Source organism: Telmatherina bonti (assembly GCF_933228915.1).
Source record: "Telmatherina bonti genome assembly, chromosome: 9".
Lineage (NCBI taxonomy): Eukaryota > Metazoa > Chordata > Actinopteri > Atheriniformes > Telmatherinidae > Telmatherina > Telmatherina bonti.
In genome coordinates this window covers 23,688,238-23,711,879 of record NC_136627.1, presented here as the reverse complement: position 1 = coordinate 23,711,879, position 23,642 = coordinate 23,688,238, and the positions used below count along the sequence as shown (strand labels likewise).

Here is a 23,642-nt window from a genome sequence, read left to right as displayed (position 1 = left end):
TCAGTAAAGGCTCTGGCTGCTTCACAGTGACAAAACTCAGACTGAAAGTCTAATTTCTTCCACTCACTGCATGACTTGAATCTGAACTGAAGTGCCCAAACACAGAATTGTATTTAGAACTATTTTCTTTATCACAATACTCACACTATCTCTTCTTATTTCTCTGCCTAAAATTCAAATTGACCTTTGGCCAACTAGGGGAAAGGCTACTTCAGAATCATGCACGTCCCGTCATTTCTTGTTGTTCAAAATAAACACCATAAAATGTTTGATCTCTTCCATGTCAGCAACAGTATGACATATTGATGAGCTGGCCTCTGTTTCTTTTAAAATACCAATAAAATGTCACCTTTACACCCAAGTGTGATAATCATTCATTATGGTAATTTTGTGCTGTCATGAGGCTGAAATGATCTTTTATTGTAGCAAATTTCCCTGAGACCGAACAGTGTTTTGGACCTCATAGGGATACTGAAATATTATTTAGATTTTGTTAATTCTGCTAACTTAGAAGAAATTATTATAATGGAATGAGGAATTTAGTGTGTCCCAGAAAGAGTAAAATAGTTTTACTCATAATATTAAATTTTAACAAATATCTGCCATCTGATTTAGCAGCAAAACTAGCTTTGTTATTGGCCACCTGCTATAGTATGGCCTTTTCTGTCTGCCAGCCAATCTAACTGCAGTGTCAATAATTAGTTTCCATTCATGATTCCTAGAGGTAAAATCTTACTGTGTATACTATTTTTTACTTGGAATTCAAAATTAAATAAAACTGAAAACACTTTATTTATCCCAGAGATAAATTGCAATATTTTGAGTGAAGAGAAGGGCAGAGCTGTCAGTGAATCACCACCTGGTGTTGAGTTGGATCAGATGGTGAGGCCAGCCTGACCCAAACGTGTTGTGAAAGCTTTTGGAGAACATCTGCCGGAGTCCACTGTCAGAAAGAGTTTCAGCTCCAATCATGTCCTGAAGTAAGGAAAAGGACATTTAATTTGTGTTTGTGCTTCTCCATTGTTGAGGTGCCCGACCAGCTCTGTGTCCATTAAGTGGTCTGTGCCTGTTGAAAGAGAAAACCCCAAATTTGTTGGCGCACACCTGGAGTGACTGATTCTGTCAGGCTGAAGAAAGTGTCCCATCAGGCCTTTTTGGGTTCTGGGACTCCTGAGGCAGCTGATAGGTACTGGCAAGCAAAGAGTGTGGCTTCTAGTTCACCATCTGACAGTTCAGGAAGGGGAAGCAGAGCACAATCATGGGATGCTGCTTACTTCAGCTCAATACGTTGTAGATCGGTGGAAGGAATTCTTGGCCCTCCTCATTCCCACTGACATGTCTTGAAATGGAGGACATGTTGAAGGAAGCAGAATCTGGGGTTAAAAATCTCCCAGGGATGTACACGATCTCCTCAGATATCTTTAAAGTTCTGGATTTTTAGGAGCTCTTCCGCTTGACATGCCTATGCAACACTGCATGGACATCGGGTACACTCCGTCTAGTCTGGCAGACGGCACTAGTGCTGTGTGTTCCAACTGCAGGGGAACCACACACTAGAGGGGGTGTTCCAGGAATATGGAGTACTGGACACTATGAGCTATTTGATCCCTGTGTAACTGATGTCAGAGCTAACTTACTGCTGGGAACTCACTGAATTGCCAGCAGTAAGTTTGATTTGTTTCTGGTGAGGGTTGGACTTTGCCTCAGACTCAGTTGCCCTTTTTGTTCATAACTTATGGACAGAATTTTATGTTGCACCCATGGTGTTGAGGAAGCCTGGTTTGGTAGCATCAGGATTGGGTTTCTGTTTTTAGAAATGATGTGGTTCTTCTGGCGTGATAAGATCGGGATTTCTGTATGAGTATGTATGAGTAAGATTCCACTGGAACGATTCATCTCCACTTGTGAAGTGGTTGGGATAAGAATCAGCAACTTCAAATCCAAGACCATTTCCCTTAGCCAGAAAAGGGTGACATATTCTCTTTACGTCAGGACTGAGATCCTGCCCCAAGTGGAGGAGTTCCAGTATCTCCGAGTCCTGTTCATAAGGGAAGGAAAAGTTGTGGACTAGTGTGTCATTGGCAGTGATGTAGACTCTGCATCTGTCTGCTGTGGTAAGGAAGGAGCTTGAACCAAAAAAGTAAAGCTCTCAGTTTACTGGTTGATTCCTAGCTTTGGTCACAAGCTGTGGGTACTGACCAAAACAATAAGATTGCAAGTGGTTGAAAAGAGTTTCCCCTGCAGACTGGCTGGTCTCTGTCTCAGAAAAAGGGTGTAAAGTTCAGTTTTCCAGGAGGGACTTGGACTTCCTCCATATCGAGAGGAGCCAGATGAGAAGATTCAGGCATCTGTTTAGAATACATCCTGGACACCTACCTGGAAAGGTTTTTCATTTCTCACCAGGAAGAAAGTCCCCATGCTTTGAGATTCCCCTGGGGGAGCTGAAAAAGTGGGCAGTGAGAGGGCATGTGGGTTTCTCTGCTTAGACAACTGTCCCCACAGCAGCAATGAAAAAATTGATGGATGGATGGATGAAAGGATGGATGAAAGGAAGGAAGAAATAAAATTGCAATGTTGTGGTATTTTATTTTTATTAAATAATAATTGTATTTTTTCTCAGTCGCTTTGGTGCACTTCTCACATCACTATTTACATTTGCACAACAGTTAGTTCAACTTCCACAACATTTAGTCATTTGTGCACATCATAGTCGCAGTTTCTCATTCCTTCCAACAAATTGCAAATGCTTTTGGACATGCATCAATTGTTTTCATACAACTCTGCTGTTTTATAACATTATCATTTGCTAAGGTCATGTCAGTCAAAATTAACTGTACTTGTGAACATACAAAAATGTTGAACTCGTCAAAATCTGTCAAGCAAATTGTATGAATATTTTTAATTTTTTTTTCCTGAAAATGTGTCCTAAATTGAGAAATGTCTTTCAGGTGAACCTCAGCTTTCACTGATGAGAATGGGTTTTGTGAAGCGTTAGTTGCAGCCAATGAGCCACTTCTCTACATTTACTCAGAGCTGAATCCCATAAACCCCCATATCACAAGCATATATGAACTAAGCAGGACATAGTGTGTACCATTTCTACATTACTGTGACACAGAAATGGAAGCAGAAGAGGGGTGAGGGTGCGGGGAGGAATGGGAAGGGGACAAAACAGGGAAACAGGAAGAAGAAGCTAAGTACATAAACGGATTCCTGATGAAATCCGGGCTACAGTTGTGGATCATGTGGTCAATCATGGCCTTACAATGGCTGAGGTTGGTCGAAGGGTGCAGCCAAATGTTGGAAGAACCAATGTAAATTCAATTATTCAAACATTTCTGGATCTGGAGAACAGGTGAGTATGAATGGACAGTAATTCAGCACCAAACAATCTGCAATACTTTACTGTCAATGTGTCATACATGAAGCTTGAAGTGGGACAAGAACTTGTCACTTTTTACATTTTACATTTAGACTTACAGCTTTACTGCATCACATATTTAGTTTATTGTAGTGTTACAGTAAAGACTTGACATCCACATACCCAAATGGTCCTGGTAGGGGCCATGGATGCAGCATCACAGCAGAGGGTGGATTCGCCACTCAAGGAGATACTTTCCTCACTGCGTTGCAAGAGATGATATTCACTGTGATGTAGATGAAAATATGTGGCCAGACAGAGAGGAACGTCTGGATGTGCATGAATGATTTACAGTACTATTTATGTTGTATGTTCAGTTCCAATATAAGTACTGCATTATTGTTTACAGTTGTGCACATATCTACCCAAAGGGAGTTTATGTTTGTTGTAAATAAGAGTATGTTTTTGCTTTTGCAAAATGCTGGGAACAAATTAGAATTGCAAAGAGCATATGCAGTAAAAATGTGAAACATGCATTTTCAGCATCTTGTTCTCAGTTACTTCACTACATACAGCGGTGCAAAGAATATTTAGTGCTGTCTTGAGCATTTTCAGGTAGTGTCACAAAGATCTGACTTTTTTGCATCGGAAAACATTTACAGAGTAAACTGTCATAATGGAAACATGACAAAGCCATTTGATTATCCTGTTAATAAACAATGGTGTCAGGACTTTTCATCTTGATGACACAGACAACTTCATTGACATTAATACTTGCTTTTGAGGAATGAACCATCCATTCTGAGTAAGTGACACACTTTTGCAGGTTATCAACTTGGTTTTGCAGTTTGTCCTGATTGTTTTGAGAAATGCTTTAACTGTTATGCAAATGTAAATAGCGATGTGAGAAATGCACCAAAGCAACTGAGAAAAACTGTAATTTACAAAAGTCAAAATCTTTTCAGATGGCAACGGATGCTAGTAGAAGTGATCTCCTTTACTTTTGTTGTCTTTCAGTCAACTTGAAGAAACCTCTCACTGAACACACTCTGTTATTTCTTATCTGTGTTGTGTGGAAATGGTAAACGGTAAATGGACTTGCACTGATATTGTACTTTTCCAGTCATGCAGACCAGTCAAAGCGCTTTGCACTACTTGTCACATTCACCCACTCACACACACACACTCATATCTCGACAGGCACAGCGGGGGGCAGCTTGGGGTTCGATGTCTTGGCCCAGGACACTTTGACAAGTAATCAGGGGAAGCCTGGAATCGACCTTCAAACTTTCCAGTTGAAAGACAACTGCTTTTAAACTAAGTTGGAATAAGTTAAAGGCCCTTGTGCTTTAACTTTTTAATTATTGAACTATTGAACTGAAAGAAGTGCAAAAAAACACTTATGTGTGTGTGTGTGTATGTATGTATAGATAGATAGATAGATAGATAGATAGATAGATAGATAGATAGATAGATAGATAGACAGACAGACAGACAGACAGACAGATAGTTAAAGTATTAAAAAACATGCTTTGCCCCACAGCTGCTGATATGCAAGCACAGTGCAGTCACATCCATCAATAAACTGAGATAAGAATGCTCTGGAAAAGGAGATGGATGTGGCCTGCACTGTCCCTAATCCCTCAGGGTGAGGCATTAATCTGATGACCTAACCCCTGTCCAGGCTCGGTAACAGCACACTACCTCATTTCCTCCTACTATTCAAACATGTGAGCAGTTCTTTGTGAGCAGTTATCTGGCACAGCTTACACAGAGGTCAAAGAACTGTGGGTAAAACAACCTTCTTACCAAAACTCACATTCTTAAAATTTGAATATACAAACTATAGCAGACTGTCAAAAGTTGCATCTCACAAGCTTTTTTTTTTTTTTTTTTTTAAATCTTTTTCTTTATAAATGCTAGCATATTTTTTTAGCCTCTGTTGTATAGGAATGTATGACATGTAAATTGAGTCTGAAAAAATGTGTCTGTTTTTGTGACTCACTTGAAATTCAGGTCAATTTAGAGGCAAGTTACATAAATCTGAAGAATTCCAATCGGATTTACACCACATACAAGTCAGCTGAAACTGACTACAATACATTTAAATTGCCAGATAAAATATAATGACTGGATAAAAAGACTTTATTCTGAAGTCACTAAGCTTTTCATCATTCAGCCATAATATTTTAAATTATATCATTAAAAAATACAATGGTCTTCCTTGCATAAAAGGCTATCCCTTCTTTTCTTTTACAGCCTCACTCCTAAGTATAGGGTATTTCTTCTTTTTTTTTTTACAGAAATGATTTATACTTTATGAAAGACTGCAAGTAAGCCATGGCTGAATATATTAGCTGTTATAAACAATGCACTAAATATTACCGAAGTAAATGCACGACATTAGTTCCATCATACCGAAAATCTCTCAAAGAACATTTTGTTCTCAAGCATTATTTTTACTATTACCAGGATAGCGTAGCGCTTTGGACATTTTAATGCAGTCCCATGTGCGTATTTTGGCCCTGGGACAACGCACAACCGCCGCACGAAATCACAAGAGGCGAAGTTTTATTATCTGTTATAGTACAACGTTGTCTGTTAGTGCAGCTGATGGTCGACCGTAGTAGCAGGTCACATGGCTTGTATGAATGCAAAACGCAGGCGGGAGTGGAGAAAGGGCTGAGGGTGGAAGAGGAGGAGGGAAAGGTGGGGGGGGGGGGGGGTGCAGACAGAAAGTGGGGGCGCTTATCGACACAACGGGGAGAGCGCTGTTTTTGGAGATTCAACGGGCTTTATGCGGCCCAGAGCGTCTGCCTTGTTCCGACGGTCGGCTTTAGTGTGTCAGGTCAGCGTTGGCTGCCGTCACCACCTGGATATTATTTATAACCGACACGAAAACTGGATGGGACGCACACCCGTGCAAGACAATCCCGGAAATAACATGCGTACTCTCAGCCTGTCACGTACGCTCGCTGAGGATTTGCATTGCTGTATGGCTGCCGTAGGTAAGCAGAGGATCATATTCTGACGGGGACAGATTTTACATGCTTCTCAAACTGTTTTAACTATATTTTAAACTATTTTTTCCACGTTTTTTAAATCCTACTTTTCAACACAATGGAAGCATAAATGTAAGCCTCTGTTTGTTTGGAGGACCCAAACGTCATATTGTAAAGTTGATCAGAATTAGACAAAGACAAAATATATTGTTTTTAACGGGTTGTCATTGATATATATCCATATGAATATTTTAAACTAATATTAATAGCAGAAAGAACGTCCATATAACGTTTAGTCCGTAATTCAGTCTTATTTTGATGAACAAGTCAAACTAAGTATTTACCCCCGATTCCTCATTTTTAATGATAACTGTTGAAATTTAACTAAAAGGCTGCAGTTAATATTGCAGTCTGATCAACATCGTGTTTGCATACAAAAGTCTGCATTTGATTATAGTGATAACAGGCCTACAAAGTATGAGCCCTTATCAATAAGCCACATTCTTTTACAATAATAATAAAAATAAATAAATAAATAAAAAAAAGATACCACAGGTGTACACGTTTTTTTCTATGTATATAACTGTTTATTTATTTATCCCCTCGCAAAATATTCTTGTTTTATTTACTTCTGGTGACTGTGGCAGGTGGTCTGCACTCAGCTTTTTATAGCCCTAAAGTATATCATTTTACTCTCCGCAGATACCCCTCACTGTCTGAAATAGTTTAAAAGGAGGATAGAAACAAACACGCAGCTTTAGAGCGCCTTATTGCGAGTAACGGGTGGGAGAAAAGCCGGGAGAAGAGGACATGAAACTTCCAGTGGCTGTGGCACAGCTCCTCATCATAAGAGAAAACAGCAGCTCAGCTAGAAAATGAAGCGAGGACGTGAGGTACGTGCGCATCCAGCTGATGACGAGATCAAATGGAGAGTTTGGGACGGACGGACCTTTTAAAGCCAAGCTCTTCTCGTGGATCCGTCGCGTTTTCAGAGAGAGGGACGAACGGTCAGCAGCTCTTCACCGGACCGACAGAGATTCACCACACGTACCGAGCGGACATGGGTCTTAACGGATTCTGTGCAGTGTCCAGCGGGAGTCCGGCGACTGAGGAGTTACTCGTGGGGTTGGCCACTCATACCGACTCTAATGGAATCACAACCCTGGCTAAGCAAGGTCTGAATAAGAGCAGCATGCCACTTTATAACGGCGGGATGGTGCCTACCCCTGCCACCATGGAGGGGAACCCGGCGAACCTTTTAGCTCATGGCCTCCCAGTTCAAGTGAATGGGGTGGCGGTGCCGACGCACCCTCTTACCAGCAGGGGCTGTCTGATGGAAAACGGGGACAGGACTGCTCATGACAACTGCTCTTTAGTAATGAGGAGAATCAATGGTGACCTAAAAGTCAGACAGGCACAACAACAAAAAAGAAGGGGTGGGGAAAACAGGGACATAGGGTCAGAAAACCTTAATGGTCACTTAAATGGGTCACCTGGTTTAGGAAGTTCTGCAGACCTAGTTTTTGCATCAGGGGACTCGGACTTTAAGAGAAGGAAATTGGCGGATGGATTGGTTGCTAGCAAGTCGTCGGAGGCTTCCAGATTGGCCAGAGCGGTTGCCCCGCTCATGGCCACTGGGAACTGTAGCAATGGTTCCCATAGCAACCCAAACTTCAACCCTGATGCCTGTTATATTAACCAGCACAATGGACATTATATGGCATCCTCAGATTCAGCAGCTGCAACCAGCCTGACCTCGCCACGAGGAATAAACGCCATCCAAACCCCGCAACCTCCCGCAGGTACTGGCTGGTCAGCAGAACGTATAGCCCAGCAGTACATCGTCCCCTGCATGAAATACTATGGTATTTGTGTGAAAGATGACTTCCTGGGCACCCAGTTGGGTGACAGGATTCTCGAGGAAGTGGAGATTCTAAATCACAGTGGGAAATTTCATGGTGGGCAGCTTGTTAGCCAGAAGACCATTCCCTCTGGGAACATCCGAGGGGACCAGATTGCCTGGGTGGAGGGACAAGAGCCTGGGTGCAAGAACATCGGGGCTCTGATGGCTCACATCGATGAAGCCGTCATGCACAGCGCGGCCAATGGACAGCTGGGGAACTGTGTCATCAATGGACGCACAAAGGTGAGAGCATGTGCAGGGTGATGAAGATTGGTTGGGATGTTTTTCAAGCTGCATCTCGGTCAAAACAAAGCTTGCAAACATGCTAACATAACAAAGTCTTATGATGTCATTAAGATTTTGGCTTAGAGATTGTGACTTGTTCACTCTGCTTTATCTCTGCGTTTATAATGCCGACATGTGGGCAGGCAAACACTCATACTTACACACACACACACACAAATACACACAGACCTTCACACTAGAAGTAGCATGTCAAGCGGAGCCATGTGAATTAGTTGCACGTGGACAGGAAGGTTGCTGCCTCTGTTCCTGTCTTCATACCTTTAGTACCTAGAAAGAAAAAAAGATCTCAGAGGCTGTATCTTTACTTCCATCACTTTATCTCTTCCAGCATTTTCTACCATCACTTTAAGCACACAAACATGACGCAGTCATGGTAGAAGGGAGCTCTTTTGGTTTATTTTTCTCTGCTTTATCTGATGCTTAATGTCACGTGAGCTAAATGTAATTTGGAAAACATGGAATTAGAGTTTAAAAACACTCCCAACATATCTTTCTCACACTTTCCACTCTGTATCAGTCTGTCTGTGTTTGTTACTCTGTGATCTGTCATAATGGCTGTGGTTATAAGTCTGTATGTTGGGAGTTAACCAGTACATGTCAGTAAGACTGTTTCATGTGGTCAGTGTTCAGCAGACCCTTCAGAACGTATTTATAAAGTTGCGCCCTCAGACTGCTCAGCTGAAATGTCTGACAGAAAGGTAAAAAGATAGAAATAAGATTTAACCATGTTAGTCAAATCTTTGCTAAGATGGTTTAATTCACATTAAACTGTTCATGAAGTCCCACGAGGAAAATAGATCCTGGAGAAACTTTGATGCATGTCAGTTCTGATTTACGTAGTCTTTATATCATTACTCCCCATGGAAAAATTTAGCAAAAGCCGTCGCCAGCAGGTACGGAGCCATAACATGACTTGTTTAGTCATTGCTTATTTAGCATGGAAATGAATGGGCCTTACAGAACAACATAAGAAATACAGAGCAGCAGTGAACTGACAATTCACCTTAAGTTTCTTACTCTGTCATCTGTAGTCATAAAATCGTTTTGCCTTTCTATCAACCTGTCCCATGATTTTGTATCTGGATGTTTCTCTCTCTTCTTAAGTATTTGTGTTGCAACATTGCTCACCCCATCTGTTCAACACCACATGTAGCACCTTGCCTTGAGTGCACGTCTAGTCATTTACATAAGCATGAGGCAGTGTTTAAACACCGGCACATCAGTGGCCTTTGCTCTCTTTGACTGGGGATGACTTTACTGCTTCAAAAACTGAGTCAATTCATCAGTGAAATCGGTAAAACATGAAAGGTGCCACCTTTAACAGGAGGTTTGTTAGAGAAGATCAGTGTCATTCGTGTATTTAGACACTGAAGATGAACTTATGTGCTATTCTGCAGTCTCACTAAACTGATTGTTGTGCCACGGATTTTCTTTCTTATTCGGCGTGGTATGGAATTAATGAGAAATTCTTTGGTTTGAACGTTCGACTGCTTGCGGTACAAACTGTTCTAGTCTGGGCGTTTCTGTTGATGAGCACAGTAGACACCATAGCAATAGGTAAACCGATGGAGTGTGCTTGGGAGAGAGAGGAAAAGAGGGAGATCGGGCAGGAGTGCAGCTAAATATGAGGTCACTGCGGCTTTTCCGTCCACCTCTTCTTTGTCAGTTTTTCCCCAAACCGTCTTTTTCCCTCCCTTTTTCCTCACTTTTATTCTTGCATCCTTTTCCTTTACTTCTCTTCCTTTTTCATTCATCTTATCAATCCCTTTTGCTTTTTGGACAAAATATTTTCCTGCCGTTACCTTGGTAACAGGCCCATACAGACTAGAACAGGGCATTGTGTAAGGAAGCGATGAAGAGAAAAAAAGAGAACAGTTGGCGATGCCCAGACTCTGTCTCACCGCTGGTGAGGCAGAGTCTGTGAAGGCTGCGAGGTGTACGGTTAGAAGGATTACAGTGTTAACAAAAGGAATTGTAATGCAGTTAATGTTGTCCAAATTGATGGTGGGAAAACAACTCTGCACAAAGAATGAGATACAAGAAATGGGCGGGGATAAACTGGAAGTGAGAGTGGAAGGGTAAGAGAGAATAGCAAGCAACGACTTGAACGAGTGAATAAGGGAGATGCAGTAGAAGCTTTGGCATTATGTCAGCTGCAGCACTGCTTTCTCCCATGTCCCTCCTAAAGCTCAGCAGTGCCACCACACAGGCAGGAGTCAGAAGTCATACTGTTACGCAGTGAAGCTGCAGAGCTGCTAGCTTGTTCGAACAGATTGTTGGATGGATAAGTGGAAAGAATAACTCGGTACTTGGGTATAAATTTAGTTTCAATTAAAACCACCCTGCTCACCTTTATTACTCGCCCCAGTCAGTGACAGTTTGTTCATCTGGTGTAATATTTTCCAACGGTACACGTTGTTCTTGGCTGACTTGGGCACTTATGCATACCCAGGTTTGTTTTAATGTATTTATGATGCTGTGATAAAGCTTTGTGTGTGTGTGTTGTTTGTGTGTAATATCATTGTAGATGGCTAAACACAGAACCTCAATGAATTTAAGATAGAGATATCTGATAGGGAGGTTGTAGAGTGCAATTACCTAAAACCGCTGTTTCCTCTCCTAAGAGTGTAAGAAGGTCAATGTTTGCCTTTAACAAGTGGAAGTTCTTGCTCACTAGATGGTATTTTGTCCATTCAGGGATATGGCAGATTCTAAAGAAAAAGACATGTCAACATAACCTGGTTATTTCTGAGGTGATAAAAACTAGGGTTTTTTTTGCCTTTAATTTAACAGTTATGCTGACATAGTTATACATTTGATCTACTATTTAGACCCATCAGTGTCCTGGTGGTTTTTTACCAATTACTCAGATAAAAACAGGCAAATTCAGGACATCAGCATAGAGTTGGGGACATTGGATATTTTCATTGCATTCTATAATTATATAGACTAATTGAGAAATATACAATAGTCATATTGTTTTTATTTGTAGAAGAACTCAAATGAACAGTTCCACGTTATCATTTCATGTAATTATTTTTTGTGTACGTTTGAACTCAGTAACTGAAGTGCATGCACACTTCCTTTGCTGCTCAGCGATGAGTCATGATGGGCATCACTGCGGTTATAGTGACACTGAGTTGTAATAAAGGTGGAGGTATTAAAAAATGTATTTTGTCAATAAAATTTGAAACACAACAGTGCAAATGTATGACATTAATTAGAATTTATTGTGAAATAAAAGCAGCACCTTCTCTAAATATGACTGCCAAAATCTGCAAGTTTTTTTTTCTTCTTTTTACTTCTACTATTAACAGTTTTTTCTACACCAAAACAAACATAAAAAACAGCATTATCAGCTGGTAGGGGCAATAACGGAGGGGAATTTAGCTGAATAATGCAGGTAATATGAACCAGGACAGACGGCATGGGTATAGATATATAAGCTGAGACTGACTAAGCAGTTCATCACAGTTCAGTTTAGTTACTAGATATCCATCTCCTTCAGTTGATTCAGATTTAATTAAGCTGAAACTACTTATAATAGCTGACCCAATTTCTTCTCATGCCATGTCATCCAGGCTGCTTGTGGCTGACCAGACATGGAAATTAAGGGATATGCACAGCTTCCTCTCTGTCAGCAACCCAGGTGGTTTGAACTCAGTCTGAGAAACTGTTTAAGTGACGAGCTAATTGCTTAAAAAACTTTTCACGATAAGCTGTTTTTACCTGATGTAATCCATCAAAATTGCATGTCAGTCAAAATTGCAGTGATCTGCACATTTCAGCTGTGATCAATCTTCTAATACTCTTTCTGTATTATAAGCAGTAAGTATTTATAGTACTCTGGAAGCCTGATCCCTTGTTTAGAGGTGTAATGGACTTGATAGTGTCAACAAAAACACATTTTTCCTTCAGTTTTTTATCTTTAACATGTAAAATCTTCTTTTATTTTATTGTAAATTAGCTTTTAAATAAGTTGAGTAATAGTAATAATAGATACCTACATAATCCACAAAGAAGAAATAATAGATGTAGAACAATTCTCAGTCGAAAGCAGCCTTAGCAGGTGGTGCAGATCATTGGTCTTATCATAAAATAGCACAGCATTGCCTATAATCTTTGCTCGCTTTCAGAACAACTGGCTTTGCTGAGGCATTTTCAACTTTAGTATCTGATATGCTTTATTGATGCCTCATGTGGTCTTAGAATGAAGAACATAACCTTCCTTTAAATGGTATTCTGGTCTTGTGTAAGCCTTGATGTGCACAATCTGTATGTTTATGTGCATTTGATGCGTTTATGCTTCAGGCTAGGGCTGAGTTGTCTCATACGGCACATTACTTGTTCTTGTGGTTAATTGCAGTTGTTAAGACTCTTACTAGGTTTGTTAGGAAAATCTGCTCTCTTTAATACACATAGACCCAGAACTAACAAGTTATCCTCGAGCAAAGCCAGTGATCATTCATTCATTTTCAATACTGCTTTCAGGGATGCAGTGAAGCTGGAACATATCCCAGCAACTGGCAGGCAGGAGGCAGGGTACACAACAGGACGCAAGTCCATCACAGGGCCCCAAAGCTTGATAGTAAATATATTTTATATTAAAATGTACCATTTTCATGTGTTCATTCTCCATATTCAGGATCAGATTACTCTCATGGCAATTTTGTGAAGTATTTGGAAAATTTTAAGTATTAATATTTCTTTCTGTCTTTTTTCAATGAGTGAAAATCAAGTTTTATTTTGTAACCCCCCCCCCACCCCACCCCAACCTCCCCTCACACACCACCCACAAGATATCAGTCCTTGTAAGACTGTGTACATCTTTGTAGTGCAGACCAACAGAGCAGGTTCTTGTTTGCAGATGAGTGCAGGTGTCCTTACAAGACAGAGTATCAGTTGTTATCACTTTGGCACATTGATCAGAAAGGCAGGGCAATATGAGAACTTGAAAGTGACTGCAGTGTGCAAAAAGCTCTTGTCTGGTATTTTTCTTGCCGTAACTTGCCACAATGTTGCAGCATCAGCAGGTTTTCAAGATATATCTCAAAAGTTTTGTCAAAAATATTATTTATGGAATTTTAAAAGAAACTGAAGGAGGTTAGGTATATTTTTCTTTTTTTATTGTAAAAAAGTCAATCTTTTCCAGTTAATACACATGTTACCTGTAAGGTCTTCTCAACACATGCAAGGATTGTATTAAATATATATATATATTTTTTTTTAAGAAGTTACTGCCACCGTCTGCTAATCTCATCATTATCATAAAATAATTGACCATTTGTTGCTATGTGTTAAGCACAGACACAATATTACTGTCTGTTTTCTTCTCTGTAATCTCATTTTATTTAAATTTCTTCTTCTTAAAGTCAATCTATATTTATAAATATTTGATATATTTAAATACTTAAATATACGCAATCGCAATATCAACTTACACCTTTACAATAACTTAATGATTTTTACCTCGATAGCACAAGCTGCTAACATAACATCAGCTTCACCACATCATTTCATTAAGGGTTAAAAATAGATAAATAAATAAAACACAATAGTTCTGAAATGGCTCACATCAACATATTTACAGAAAACAGTGTTTTAGTTTGCCTACATGTTGGCCACATTTATTTAGTCTGTGTAATCCTAGCATGATTTTCAAGCTAGTTACTCGGCACCAAACTGCAAACTGACAGAGAAGCTAAATGTTTTAGTGAAATTTTCTAAGGAGTTGGGGAAAACAAAGAAAAAACTAAAGGTTAGATAACAAAAAGGTGATTCCAGATGAGCTGCAATGATGTTTTTTATTCAGTCTTAAAGACAAGAAGTTAATCTATGGACACATTTTCCCTCTTGTATTTCTTTCTCATATTTCCGCAGGTCTAACTAAACTGCAGCTAATAACATGCAACTGAGTTTGTATAGCAGGACTGACCACATGACAAATGAGTCTAAATATCAGGTATTACATATAACTTCAACCTTTACACTTGACAAATCACTCAAATGAGATTGGCTGACTTCTTGTTATGTTGTGATATTGTTTTAGTGGTAACAGGAAAAAGCCCTGTTTAAAAAAATATCAATCTTTACTAAACCATAAATTCAGCTATATTTAATTGGCTTAAATGTGCACTTTTATTTTCATCTGCCAGGATACAGTATTTTCTTAGTGACTTAAGAGTCTCAATGGCAGTGGGAGTTTGGAGGAAAAAGTCCGGAGGTTAATGAGCTTCAACTGCGAGTGTTGACCGGTAATGAGGGCTGACAATGTTGGCTGAAAGAGTCGGATACAACGCAGCAAAACTCACTTGGCTGCGAACGAGGAGGGAAGCGCCACAAGAGTACGAGGAAGATTACGTGCGCTGTGACTGAAACCCTCCTACGCAGGGCATCACTTTTATCTGAGTTTCACAAATAGCACAGGAATAGGTGTGTTTGTCTTTCCTAAGACTCTTACAATGTGTTACTAGAGCTCAGATGATTGCACCAGGCAAGTTAAAGTGATAATGTTGTGAGGATTATTGTCCCTGAGCTGAGCTCCAGCAATGCACTGACAGGGCTTTTGCTTTTTCATATGGAGCAGTGTAAGTGAAGACACTGACACCATCTTCCTATGTCGTTAACTTTCAGGGACTTTGATTCATAAAATACTTTCTGATATGAATCAGCATCTGCTACAGACGGATCTTATTACAAAGAGATAGACTAAAAGGTTATTACAGGCAATGGAAACTGCTTGGAAACTATTTACAGTATCTTGAAAGCTGAGCACGTTCCCATGGCTCAGGCTTCTTTGTCACTCTGACGTATGCTCACACTCTGCTCATTTCGATGGCGGTGCAGTGCTGTCATTTCACTTGCAGAACATTTACAGACACATGATCTCATGCTGACCCTTTCCTGGAATGCACAATGACCCAAAAACTTACACACAAGTCTCGGTTCCCTTCAAGTCCCAAGAGGTCGCCTCACAGCCTTCAACGCTCAGACGTCAAGCAGGGGAAATACCAGTGTGAGACCATTGTTTGAAAATGGATACTGTATCTGCAGATCATTTCTGTCTGAACAACCGCTGAACTCTGGCATATTTCTCAGCTCTGTTCTCAAATTAAAAATGTGTGGAAAGCTCTGGGACTTGTTATAGTCTGCAATTGCACAGATACTAATCTCTTTTCTTCTGTTTGTAGGCTATGGTTGCCTGTTATCCAGGTAATGGGGCAGGTTATGTCCGACACGTTGACAACCCGAACGGTGATGGACGCTGCATCACATGCATCTACTATCTTAACAAGAACTGGGATGTCAAGGTATATTTATATTTGGTTTTTTGCACATTTGCGTTTTATTTAACACTCAAAAATACAAATACAGAAAGATACAATGTCATGTCATGTCAACTGTACATGTGAATTAAGTCTGAAGCTTTTGCCTGTCTGCTTCTTTGAATCTGTCTACTATTAAGAGTTGTTTTTCAGCTAATACAAGCATCATTATTTGAATTAATGTGATAAAGTGAAATACTTTAATTTCATCCTTCAGTCACTTTTTAACAAATAAAATAAAGAAAGTAAGATAAATTAGATTGCAGAAAATGGTGGTTTTGATCTTTATTAATGATTCCAGCATTCCTAGCTGTCATTTTTGTGTTTTTCATTAAGTTCTTTGGAGAAAAAAAAAAACTAAGTTGCTTGGTGGCTGAACAAGCAAAATTCCAATTTCAACACCAGAGACTCACCTTTCCTTAAAAAATGTTACACTGACACAAGCTGAACTTGCAAATCCAGTGTGTGCACTGCAAATATCTGACTATTGTTGGGTTTGTCTTTGCAGAAACAAGGAGGTCTGCTGCAGATCTACCCTGAAGGCAAAAGTGTGGTTGCCAACATTGAACCTTTGTTTGACAGACTGCTCATCTTCTGGTCTGACCGCAGGAACCCACATGAAGTGAAGCCAGCCTACGCCACTCGGTTACTAGTTTATATTCTACGTATACATATACACACACAAATAGAAGACTACGTCTTAATTTTATATTGTACTAAGACAAAGCATTTAGTTTCCTCATCATAGTAAATTTACTTTAAGAATTACCACAATGCCTACATGCACAACAGCTTAATGATTGCATCATAATAAAACCTACTTTAATCTGTTATTTTTAAACAGAATGTGTTTTCCAAGCTACCTCATCTGGCAGATTTACCTCACTGAGCTCAAAAACTTTGCCAGTGATGATTGTTGTTAAGCAGTACTTATAATAATACTGATTAGCAGGATCCACAGCCATTGTGACTTCCTAAATGCTGACAGGAGATGGACTTGCTTTGTGCCTAGACGGGCTGATATTTAGCTCACGTGAAACATATCCTGCCTCTCCTCTCCATCTGACTGCTGGGGGGCGAGGTGGAGCCGGTGGCAGGAAGTATGTGTTTCCTGAGGAGGTTGGTGGGAGGGAGAGGAGAGGAAGGTTCGATAGCAGGACTCGTGCTGGAGAGGCACACACACGAGAGACAGGAATAAACAATCAAGCCCCACAGGAGAGATGAGAAACAGTAGAAATTAACCCTCTGCTGCCGAGGATATCTGTTCAGCAGGAGGATGTTGTATCTTTGTTGGATCCAACAGACATTGTTTGCCTTTTTAATGTAATCTATCAGGTATTTTGGCCTTTGTTGCAGTTCTTTGTTTCCCATTTGATCCTTTTCCAAAAATGTCCCAAGACAGTGTCTTGTTTCACTTTGTACTTTTATTTTGCCCTATAATCTCGAGTCATAATGCATGTTTTGGGACCAGCAAAACAAATTAGTTGAGAGAAAGTGACAGTGTAACGTATGCCTTTCAAAGCTTATCACTAATATCTGTTAATTCTTATTACCTCAGAAGTCACAGAACTAGTTTAATTCAGGTCTGAGGCCAAAAAAAGTCTGGAACATTCAGAAAAGTACAGTTCAGCATTGAATCTTAAATATTGAAAAAATGTGACTAGTTCTTTTAACACCGTTATAACAAGAACAAGCAAAAAAAAAAAAACCCAAAATAAAAAACAAGAACAAAACAATGGTAATGCAACAGACCTGCTGAGAAATGCCAACCGAGGAGGACGTTATTTGCACGGATGACAGAGAGGCCGTAAGCGCTACAGAGGTTGGGGTGTCGGTCTATAGAGCTACTTAAAGATTGCGGCGCACCAACAGAACTCATTCAGCAGCTTTGCTTTAAAGAATGAACAAAAATCGCATTTCTAAATTAGCTAAATGAGCATTGAAGTGATGCATGCTGAGTTTATCCAACAATACAAATCCCCCCAAAAATCTACTGACATGTCCAAGCACAAGCTAAAAAATGCAATGGGGTGAATTCATGTACAAGACAACATAACAGAACACAAGTAATAAAAAAGTACCCAGTTTATATAGTTATTTTAAGTGCTTGTGTGTGTCTGAAAAAGATTGTATTCTTAATATCACTCTCCTGTGTTTTGCAGTTATGCCATCACAGTCTGGTACTTTGATGCCAAAGAGAGGTCAGAGGCGAAAGAAAAGTACAGTTTAGGTAAGCATTCCCATAATCAACTTGTTAGTTTGGCCTTCTCTTAAGATTTGATGTATTGTGATATCAAATGAGACTCTTTTTGTTGTTTCTCTTCATAGCAAAAGGACAGAAAGGTGTTCAAGTGCCTGTCACTCAAAGCAGCAGAACATAAAACTCCTCAAGTGACTGAAGAGCACCCTTGAGTATTCAGTGCCTTCCTGAACTGTTAAGGAACGTGATTATAAAGGGAGACACAATAAAACTGCCAGTCAGTGCTGCAGCTCTTCACCCCCCTCTGCAGAGTGTCAGCTGTTAGATTCACGTCACCAGCTGTGATGTGATGACGGGGTTGCCGATCAAAGCTGCAGCAGAAATGTGGAGCACAATGGACTGGCTTGTACGGCAACGGTGACATCGGAAATAGGAGTGGATGCTGAAGAAGATGACTTCAGCCTCTTGCTGAATCACCGGTGAGGAGAACTACCTGGAAAAAAAATCTTCAGTGTTATTTTCTTGCGGTTTTGCCTGTTTTCAGTTATCAGTGATTCTAGTGACGTATTGCAATATAAATGTTTTAATTTGCTCTAGTGTGACTTTTCATGACAACACTAGGAGCAGAAATGATGACACAGCGGAGGGAAAAGAGGGCACAAGCAGTAGAGATCAATGCCCCTGTAATTCCCAATCCCTCCATGGATGTGAAGCAGTGCCCTCGTCTCACAGTCTGGGCAAGCATGTATGGATAGTGTTAAAGAAAAAACCAGAAAAGAAATGGGCCTTGGCACGCCATTATGTGGTTAATGCAGTAGAAGGTTGCCCTGTGACACTTGTGTGTTCAGTCCTGATTCAAGAACAAACCCTAAATATTCCAGTGATCTGCTCTCCACTTATAAGCAGCACATGAGGCTGACTCCACACTGTAGTTTGACTTTGTATAAACACTAAGTAGAGTTCCCAAAACTTCAGAATTTCCTCTGAAAAGCGGCCTCAAAATGATAGTGCAAAGGAAAAAAAAGAAAATAAGTATGAAAATGTTCTTTTTAGTTATCGGGTTGTCAAGACTGATAACTAAAGTTTGCTTAAAGTTTTTCTGCATGCTTGATGCGCTGTGCTCACTGTTTGACTGAATCACACAGCTAACACCTGAGATTAGAGGCGAGCTGTTAACCAATAGTGGTCAAAACAGGGTTTAACTGAGGTGTGTATGTGTGTGTGTATGAGAGAGAATGTATGCCCTCCTGCTTGACTTCAATGTGCTCTGACCAGCACGGAAACCACAAGTGTGACCAGCATGGATGCTGTTGAACAAAACTGCCCCAGAAAGACACTCAAAAAAATAAACAGTATTTGCATTGATAGCTTCAATCAGCCTAAAACACCTTTTTGAGTGTGAAGCACAGGGTTAAGGATACACTGTATGTGAACTGCTGGGTGCAACTTCTGCCCGCTCATGTGTTGAATCGAGTTTTTGTAAACGTGTTCTTGCACATGTATGAGACAAATTCCACCAACTTCAAGATGGACGCAAGTATTGTCTCGGTGTATGCTAAACTGGTTAAAGAGAAGGGTTTTTTTGTTTTGTTTTTAAAAGCACTTTATCGTTTAATATGCCATGATAAAATGACAGAAACAATTAAACTAAAGATGTAGGGTGATGCCTTTCATGTTGTGAATAATACAATATGACATTCAAATGCAATAGAAACTAAAACAGTGAGAACAAATTGAAATTGTTTGCCTATTTTTTTGAAGTATTTAATGAAAACATGCCTGTTTTTTGTACATGAAGAAATTATAATTGATTTACTCGGAAAAGGTTGACACTAAACCACAGCTTAATTTTGTTTTATATGTGATTAGACCAAGAAAGAAGCTCCAAAACCATTTTTATAGAAAGATACAACCACTTTCAGTTTCTTTCTATATGAGGGATCAAAGTACCATTATAATGGAGCATTTGGCTTTGCAAAAAAAGTGACATTTTTAATTCAATTTCTATTATACAAATAACACATACAAAGAAGAAATTTGTTTTCATAGTGATTTTTAAAGCATATGAAAAACTGCACGTTGCATTAGGAATCAGCTGCAGCAGTACAGTCAAGCTGAGTGTGTGTGTTGTTCAGTAGAAAAGAGTTGCTGTGGTTATTATTAAACCCACAGCAAGTGTTCTGTGACACAGTCCAGGCCTCAGAAGCGTTTGGCAACAGACATGTTGACCATTGTTATTATCAAACGCTGATTTACAAAAGACATTCTTTGTGACTGAAAATTAACTTCAATAAAAACAAATTGTTCCCTAAATTTGTTTCTCTAATGTGTGTTTGCTTTAAAGATTTATTTGAATATATTTACAAGAATTCTGCATTATTTTTTTATGCAGACATCAACAAACCACAATACTTGTGTTGGGTATAAGAACATCATTTTGTGACTTGTGTCAGGAAACAGAAAATAGCCCTCATGACTCATTGTTGGTGATAAATAAATGTTTGTTTAGAACAGATCCTACAGGTTCTGCATAAGTTCAGTACAAATTATGATATGCAACATAACATATTAAGCAATTAAAGCGTCACTCTGGGCTCATTGCGGTCCATTAATCATTGCTTCCCTAAGGACAATTTAAACCCAATGATATCTGAAAGACTATGCTTCTTAACCTTGGCTGCTTTACATATTTTGAAGACATGAATCATTCCCTGACATCTTAATAAATCTGGTTGTCAGTTCAATTTATCAATACAACATCAAACTTCTGCTTAAGGCTTGAAACAGCTGTCAGATCTGACAATTCTGCAGCCTACAGTAGCCTACAGCTTTACCACCTTGGAATTATAGAGCGGCATCTGGAACGCCTATGAGAAATACAGGTAATGGTGGTTCTGGATTGTTTTAAGCCCTGGGCAAACACCAACATCGATACACCCAAAACCTGCAGGACAGCATTGTTCAGAACTGGCATTACACCACCCATTACCTGGGCCGTCCCAGTCCACCGCAGACCAACCAGATCCCTCATCCTGCACTCTGCATAGGTACCCATTAAGACACACAAATCAACAAGTCCCTGATGGTTTTCCAGGGCGGGTCCTCAGGGACTGTACTTGTCCATCTCAAACATATATTTAATATCTCCTTGCCTCATTGCAGAGTCCCTACATGTTTACAGACAACTACCATAGTGCCCTACCCAAACAACATGTGGGGAGTCGGAATGACTGCAGGCTTGTGGCACTAACTAACTAAGAGCATGGAGAACTTTGGGCTTAAACACATCAGAGCCGCTCTAGCTATTAATCTGGACCTCCATATGCATATAAAAGAAACAGATCAACGCCCTCTTCCCCTGCACACCTTTCCAGAAAACCTCAGCCTACATCATAACATCTGCTTATGGACATGGGAATTCAGTCACTCATTAGCTCACTCCCCCACATTCACCGTCTGCACAGTTGCGGTGTAGATGATCAATTTGATCACAATACGATTTAGCAATTTAATGATTTGATGTTTGTCGGGATCTCAAATTCAGTCACAATCTGATTTAGTTTAGAATCGATTTAGGATCCAACGATTGATGTGAAACAATAACGCAGGCAATAGAACAGTCATTTCCATTCATTAAAGTAGAATATTGTTCAACATTTTTATTTCTGAGCTCAAGTATCTAAAAGAATTCATTTAAAAACATTGTTCTTCTGACAGAGCTGATCTGGTAATAAATGGAAAACAATGTGTTGGAGATGATGAAAAACGTCCAATACGTTGGCATATCAGGGGACTTGACATGGACTCATAACACAAATCACCTTGAGAACAAAGCACAACAGGTACTTCACTGTTGTTTTATCACTGAACAGTGATGTATCCTAGTATAAGGCAGCAGTTCAGTAGCTGACGAATAGGCTCTGCAGAGGTGATAAAACAAAAGCTGCAAGGCAAATAATAAATTCACCCCTTCCTGCTATCAAGGGCATGTATACATCCTGCTGCCTATAGAGGGCAACAAACATCAAGGACTCATCCCATCCTGCTTACCATCACTTTGAACTTTTACTGTCAAGCAGGAGAGATAGACAAATAAAACCTCTTGTTGATTTGACAGCTGCTTCCACAGAGCCATGGTCATGTTACTGTACTTTGTACATACATAGTGTATATGTGGATTTCCATTGTATGTTAGTATATATGTGTATGTGTGTGTATGTGTGAGTGAGTGTGGGGTGCATAAACATGGATTGGGATAATCCATTCCACAGGTGACTAAACATATATATATATATATATATATATATATATATATATATATATATATATATATATATATATATATATATATATACTTTTTTTTTTTTTTTTTTTTTTTTTTTTTTTGCAGTAAAGCATTTAATTAATTGCCTGCAACCGGGGTTTGAAGGGAATTTTAGGTAATATAGTAAAATTTCTCTCAGAAAAAATCTACCTACCTTTAACCAGGGTGAACCTGTTTAATTGCAAATGAAATACCATTAGTATTATCATTTTCTGTTCTAATTAAGTTGATAGCATGTTTCTCACAACAAACAGTAAACTTGATGTTGTTATGTTTGGTTTTTATGAATTGAGGTCGACATTTCACTGTTTACTGTTGTTTATTTACCTCATCAAAACATGAGTGGATCAGAGGATTATCATGTTTCAACTCTATCATTCCTCAACACATGCTGATGTTAAAGTGAAAAAAGGAGTAGATTTCAGGATTGCAAGCTGAGAAACAACGAAGGTGGGGACACATGCAAGCAGGATTTGAAATGCTTGACACTCTGACCCATTTAATTATCACACTCATGACAGTGCATCATCATCACAACAGCTTCTGCCAGTGGAAATGATTCATCAAAACAAACAGAAACACAGATGTTGTTCATGATAGTATACTTTTTACACTCATAAGATGCACAAAACAGACTGTATCAACCAAGTGTTGGAATACCCTTGGCTTTTGGCTTCACACAAAACAGGCTAAGTGCCTCAAACAAGTGTTAACAATTCGCAAATAACACAAACCAATGCAATGAACATTGTACATTTAGATGCTGTTTTTGAGGACTCTTCCAGCTTCATCCTCCACTTTGCACAATCCTGTAATCTTGCCCCAAACCTACACCAAACTAAAAACTGACTCATTTGCATGACACCTGTACTTTTTTTTATGTCTGTTTTTAATTTTGTTTTTTTTTTAAAAAAAACATTTCCAAATTAGCCAAATCAACTCTGGAAAAAACAAAAATCTTAATACGCGTAGTTGAACATCTAACTTCTGATGAAAACCTTTCTGTTGAGTCTTTCATTCTGCTTAGCATCGTGTCAGCGTGAACCCCTGGCAGTGCCTACACGAAAATGAAAACATGTGCACAATGAGAAGTTTCTTCTTTCACATTGCTGTAGAGACTATAGAGGCCAGGCTATAGAGTTGTGGCTTCCTGCCATTTTATATCTGTTGGTTTGACTGAATATTCAAATGATCAGTAACGTCTCCCTGGTAAACTATAGT

At 39.5% G+C, this 23,642-nt stretch overlaps 1 protein-coding gene across 2 annotated transcripts; it reads left to right on the top strand.

Annotated features, from left to right (window-relative positions):
* Positions 1-6,126: 6,126 nt before the first annotated feature.
* On the top strand, positions 6,127-20,404 carry egln2 (egl-9 family hypoxia-inducible factor 2). Of its 2 annotated transcripts, none has more exons than XM_079246382.1 (6): positions 6,127-6,369; positions 7,066-8,509; positions 15,763-15,882; positions 16,406-16,542; positions 18,060-18,127; positions 18,226-20,404. In XM_079246382.1, the coding sequence occupies exons 2-6, from the start codon at positions 7,289-7,291 to the stop codon at positions 18,276-18,278; spliced, it is 1,599 nt and encodes a 532-aa protein (XP_079102508.1). In that variant the 5' UTR covers positions 6,127-6,369; positions 7,066-7,288; the 3' UTR covers positions 18,279-20,404. The 2 variants fall into 2 exon arrangements, with proteins under 2 accessions (XP_079102508.1, XP_079102509.1); XM_079246383.1 differs by lacking the exon at positions 6,127-6,369 and adding an exon at positions 6,374-6,495.
* Positions 20,405-23,642: the final 3,238 nt, after the last annotated feature.

Bases quoted from the DNA above. Each gene is read 5' to 3' on its own strand.
- egln2 (XM_079246382.1), top strand. From the start codon at position 7,289: ATGGAGAGTTTGGGACGGACGGACCTTTTAAAGCCAAGCTCTTCTCGT. The intron at 15,883-16,405 runs GTATATTTATAT...TTGTCTTTGCAG, and splicing joins ACAAGAACTGGGATGTCAAG to AAACAAGGAGGTCTGCTGCA. The intron at 16,543-18,059 runs GTTACTAGTTTA...TGTGTTTTGCAG, and splicing joins AAGCCAGCCTACGCCACTCG to TTATGCCATCACAGTCTGGT.